Here is a 4,871-nt window from a genome sequence, read left to right on the forward strand (position 1 = left end):
TTTAATCTTACATTATACTTAGCAAAGAAAGAGCTAAAAAATCTAGATGTTGCACTTTGTGGCCTACACCAAATTTTGTGGTTTCTTTCCATTTTCAGTACTTTTATACGTTGAAATCAAGATAGAGAAAAGAAATTGGCCACTACAGTACTTTGCTGGTAAAGAACTGTCATAAAGTTTAGCCTGAGAATTATTCATCTGTTTTTCCTCTGTCAAATTAAAAATGCACCATTAATAGTCACTTTGAATACACCAAAGAAAATAAAGAAGTGACAAAATGATCTTTTTAAATGTATACCTTATAAACCTGTTGAAAAGGAAGACTGTACTACGGATGACACGTGCTGTACGGGATTCTTCATGCTGAGATCTGGACAATGTTAAACCATCATCCATGTGACCTTCGTGGTGCATTATTGCCTGCAGTATAAAAATAAGAAGCTATCACTGCAAAATTTAACACGTGTCATAAATAAGAGGTATGAAAATTCACACAGTAAGGCAGAGAAGTGAATGATACATTATTTAAAATACATTATTTTAATATATTTGATGTATATATATATACACATACATGTTTATTTATTTGTATATATACACACAAATAAACACATGTACATATTTTAAAAAGGCTAAGGGGTTTGGAGCAATTTTTGCTCAACCTAAGAGATGTTCACTTACTCAGAAGCAGGTCCCTCAAGTTCAGATAAGGTAAAAAAAACTGATACTTTTATTGGTTTTGTTTCCTGACTACACCTCGAATCACTACTGATAACTTACTTTTATCTGTAATTAGCTACCATGGCTCTAAGAGTACTCAATCTAATCTATGTAGTAACATTTTTTAGATAACTTTTTTTCGATACACAAATATTTGTTACTTAAATTACAGAATTATTCAATAATATAATCGTATTTTAAATGTTTTAGAATTAAAATTATAATTATATACATTAATAATATATGTATAAAAAACATTGACTTCCAAACATATACTACTTTTGTAGAAGATACTTATAGAATACATAAATACATGCATGTAGATAGATAGATAAACAGGTATAATGCACACAAATTTTAAGTACCTAAATACTATGATAGCAATTTCACTCCCGCTTTGTACTTGTGGCATGTAAAACAGTAGTAGAAAATTCTACACCACACTATTGATAAGAATTCCAATATGTCATTGTATTTTATTTCATTTACATAAAAGAAGGCAAAAATATTCTTTTCCTTTCGGAAAAGTTTCCCCACAAAGTTGAACATTAGCTATACTAATACACACATAGCTTCTGGAATATGTATTAAGTTACAGAAGATTATTTTTCCCACTTCATTATGTTGAGATAATTTTCTGCTTAACCACGGTTATTATTCTTTAGAAGAAAAAATTCCTCAGGTCTTGAAACAAGAATTGAATTTTCCAGCCCAAAAAGTAATACACTCACAAGATGGAAGGGCTTCAAACTAAACAGTCACTTATTCCAAACTACAACAAACATTGAAGAAAGGAGTGTTAACATATAATACTGCCTAATACTAGTACTTCAGGTTGTCATCAAACATATACAGATTTATCAGTCTTTGTGAGTTAATATCAAGAGGCAGGTAGATGTACTTCGTTCAGTTTTAAGTTAGGGAATTCGGTAGGTCATGTAAATCTGACTTTCATTATTATTAAAAAACAAACAAACAAACAAACAAACAAAACTTTACACTGGAAGAAACAAATGGTTAAACCTAGAAATTAGCGCTCTCCTAGTGTAGTTTTCTTTACTTTCCCTTGCTGCCCTACCAGACCAATTCAATGAAGTGCTTTCCTATTTATGGCCTTACCTTGCGTTGCACAGAACCCATTCTTACAGACTTTGCATCTGCAGACTGGTATGACAGCCACAAGCCTGTGTCTACATGTTGTATGAAGCATATTGAATCTCCATATTTTATTTCAGGTGCTCCCATTCCATCTACCTCTTTTCTCACACCTACATCCAGTTTTTCCTGAAGGAAAAAAAATGTACATGAAAACAATAACTGACACGCATCAAATTGAATACTATGCAAGCTTTTTTTCTACGGAAATAAAGATCAAAAATCTTCATTTGGTGAACTGGAACATAAAAAGAAGCAATTGTTTTTTGCAACAGTCTGCAAACTGCCTTAGTGATGCAAAGCACTGAGAATGTACTGGATATGAACAGATTTTATTGATTAATGTGACATTTTCTCCAGATGGACATGCTTGTTATAAGCCTAGTTTTTATTGCATGCATACACGAATACGGGCCAATCTTCCCATATTTTTGTGGGCTAAATGGGCAAAATTATTTAATATTATTTTATCTTAATATTGAACAAAATTTATCTGTTAAGTGTAGCTTTACATGTGTTATTTCACTCTAATGTTTCTCTGTCACTCCTTACAATGTTCAGAAAAAGTTTCACATGATTAAGGCTTGCCATTTCAATTTCTTAAATTTTCTTCTGACCCACTATTTACCTTCTGGGCACAAAGTCATGACTGAAATTCTAGCAGATCTCACTGACTGGAGAGAGCTAAATCATAACTGCTTTTTAAGCTGACAATAGTGTATTTCCTATAAAATTTTACAAAAGAACAGGTGACAGAACAAAAATACAGATGAACTCCGAGTAGGAACACTGCAATTAAAGTAAAGGTGCTCCTCTTTCACTTAACTTTTTGCCTATTTAGAGCTAACATTCTGTATCACAACAAGCAAGACCTTCATGTACTTTTCAGATAGTGAAGGAAAGAATTATGAACATGACATTGAAAGGCAGAAATTACTACAAATTCAGGAAAAATCTATTAATGTTCTGTATTCCATGGAGATTAGAGACTTCGTCTTACCCAGTTTATATGGTTTGTCCATACATGGTTGGGGGAAAAGAAAACATAGAAAGACTGTAGAGGATGACGCCTATGTTTTTGCATCTTTCATTTTAAACCTTTTTTCCTTTTTCCCTTTTTTTTTTTTTTTTTTAAGAGGAAAGACATTTTTCTAATGTCAACATCCTTATGAAATAAAACACAGCATTCCTTCAACAATATATAATCTGTATTCACCTTCAGCAAAAAAAGAGACTACCATATACTCATCTAAGGCTTCTCCACAGTTCCTTCTAAATAAGTCTTAATTTAAAACGAATGTCAGTATCTAAGTCAACATATGTATACGCTCATTAAAAAATACAGACCACTCATCTTTCCACATCAACAAAAGATTACTGATATTCTCAGTATTGCTAGAAATGCAATCATCTATATTATGAAGTAAAACTATAGAGTACAGTACATTGTTGCATTCTCTATGGTGCAACTCCAACTAAAGACTCCATCTTAAGCAGCAGTAAATGAGTTCTTTTATTCGTTTTGCTTCAAAGAAGAATAACTATTATCATATATAAAAAAAAGCAATAGGAATTCCCCAATACAACTGTACTACCTTGTCCTGGAATGTTTATGGATTAACTATGGCCTTTCTGTTTGGATATGCGCACATACACATGAGCAGATGTTTGTGGTATGGCAGTAGAGGATGAACCTTCCTGCCAATATTCCATTACATTTTGTTGGTGGCGTGCAACAGATGGTAGTAGAGGGACAACCTGACAAAATGATATCTGGAAGTGCATACAATTATAGATGTGCCTATGAATTCCCCCCCCCAAAAAATTACTCATTCACTCTATTTATGTTTGTTGAATGTTTATGGATACAAACAGTGGATACTAGCACACTGAAGTGATGGGTGGTGCAATTCAGTAACTGTGACAGCAACAATGGGTCACCTCCATTGGTGCAAATTTTTATGAGCATAGAATATGAGTAGCATAGAATAGCAGGTTCTTATTCATTGTTGATTAAAAAAAAAGAATGACTAATGGTGGTGACTATGTTGAAAAGCAGATTTGTATAGCTGAGAAACTATTAGCTAGTGCTAGTTTGATCTTTGTATCTGTCTTAGTTTCCACAGAAATAAATGAGGCATTATTTTCAGAGTTACCTACATATATGGTCTGCATCTCAAAACCAATCTGTTCTAAAGACTTCATTATTAGACTTCAAAGGTCTGTAAACTTGCTTCCAGGTATATATTAATTTCTTATCATCCCAAATATACAAGTAGTTATATAAGTTATTGACTCTTAGTACATATATTTTAAAGATAATTAAAAAAAACAAACAACACTGCTATTGTCAAAATTTCAGCATCAGTAAGATAAATCAAACGATATTAAGACTTCATCATAGTATTATTTTAAACTGATAAGTACTAGTCTGTACTTAAAATGATTATTGAAAGTCAAATGAAAATTTAAACTATGGCAATTGGAAACTGGATAGCAATATCATACCTAGTGAAAGAAATAACAATTTCCTAATTAAATTAAAAAAAAAAAACAACAAAAAACAATGCCGTAAATGCTTCCTATGTCAGTCCACAGACATAAATAGTGAAGCATCAGGAAAGTTAATAAGAAAAAAAATGAGAATATAAATAAACCATTCAAAAATGGGCAAGCAGAAGGAAAAAAAATAAAATAGCCTTACCCAATGAAATATGACAGAAGAAGTTTACTAGATATTAATTACACTCAGTTCTTTTATTATTCATTGAAAAGATACTGGAATTACTATAAATTATAATAATGCTGCACTGATTCCATACCTTGGAAGACCGAAAACAGAATGCTGTAGATTTTACATCTGCTTTCTCTTTGTCAGTAAGGAGAAGACTCTTGTCATCCAGGAGACTTAAATATTTTCCTGTTGTTATATGTCTTAGTCTGAATGGCTGTCCCCATCTTATGTGGCTGCCACTCCACCTAAGAAAGTTCAAGGA

At 32.1% G+C, this 4,871-nt stretch overlaps 1 protein-coding gene across 1 annotated transcript in view; it reads right to left on the reverse strand.

Annotated features, from left to right (window-relative positions):
• The window catches only part of RYR2 (ryanodine receptor 2), a 347,696-nt gene that overhangs the window by 188,075 nt on the left and 154,750 nt on the right, over nt 1-4,871 (reverse strand). The window contains 3 exon segments of the mRNA XM_031552189.1: nt 299-420; nt 1,840-2,004; nt 4,698-4,854. Of these exon segments, the coding sequence (XP_031408049.1) occupies nt 299-420; nt 1,840-2,004; nt 4,698-4,854 (444 nt within the window).

This window comes from Meleagris gallopavo, chromosome 2 (genome assembly GCF_000146605.3).
Source record: "Meleagris gallopavo isolate NT-WF06-2002-E0010 breed Aviagen turkey brand Nicholas breeding stock chromosome 2, Turkey_5.1, whole genome shotgun sequence".
Classification (NCBI taxonomy): domain Eukaryota; kingdom Metazoa; phylum Chordata; class Aves; order Galliformes; family Phasianidae; genus Meleagris; species Meleagris gallopavo.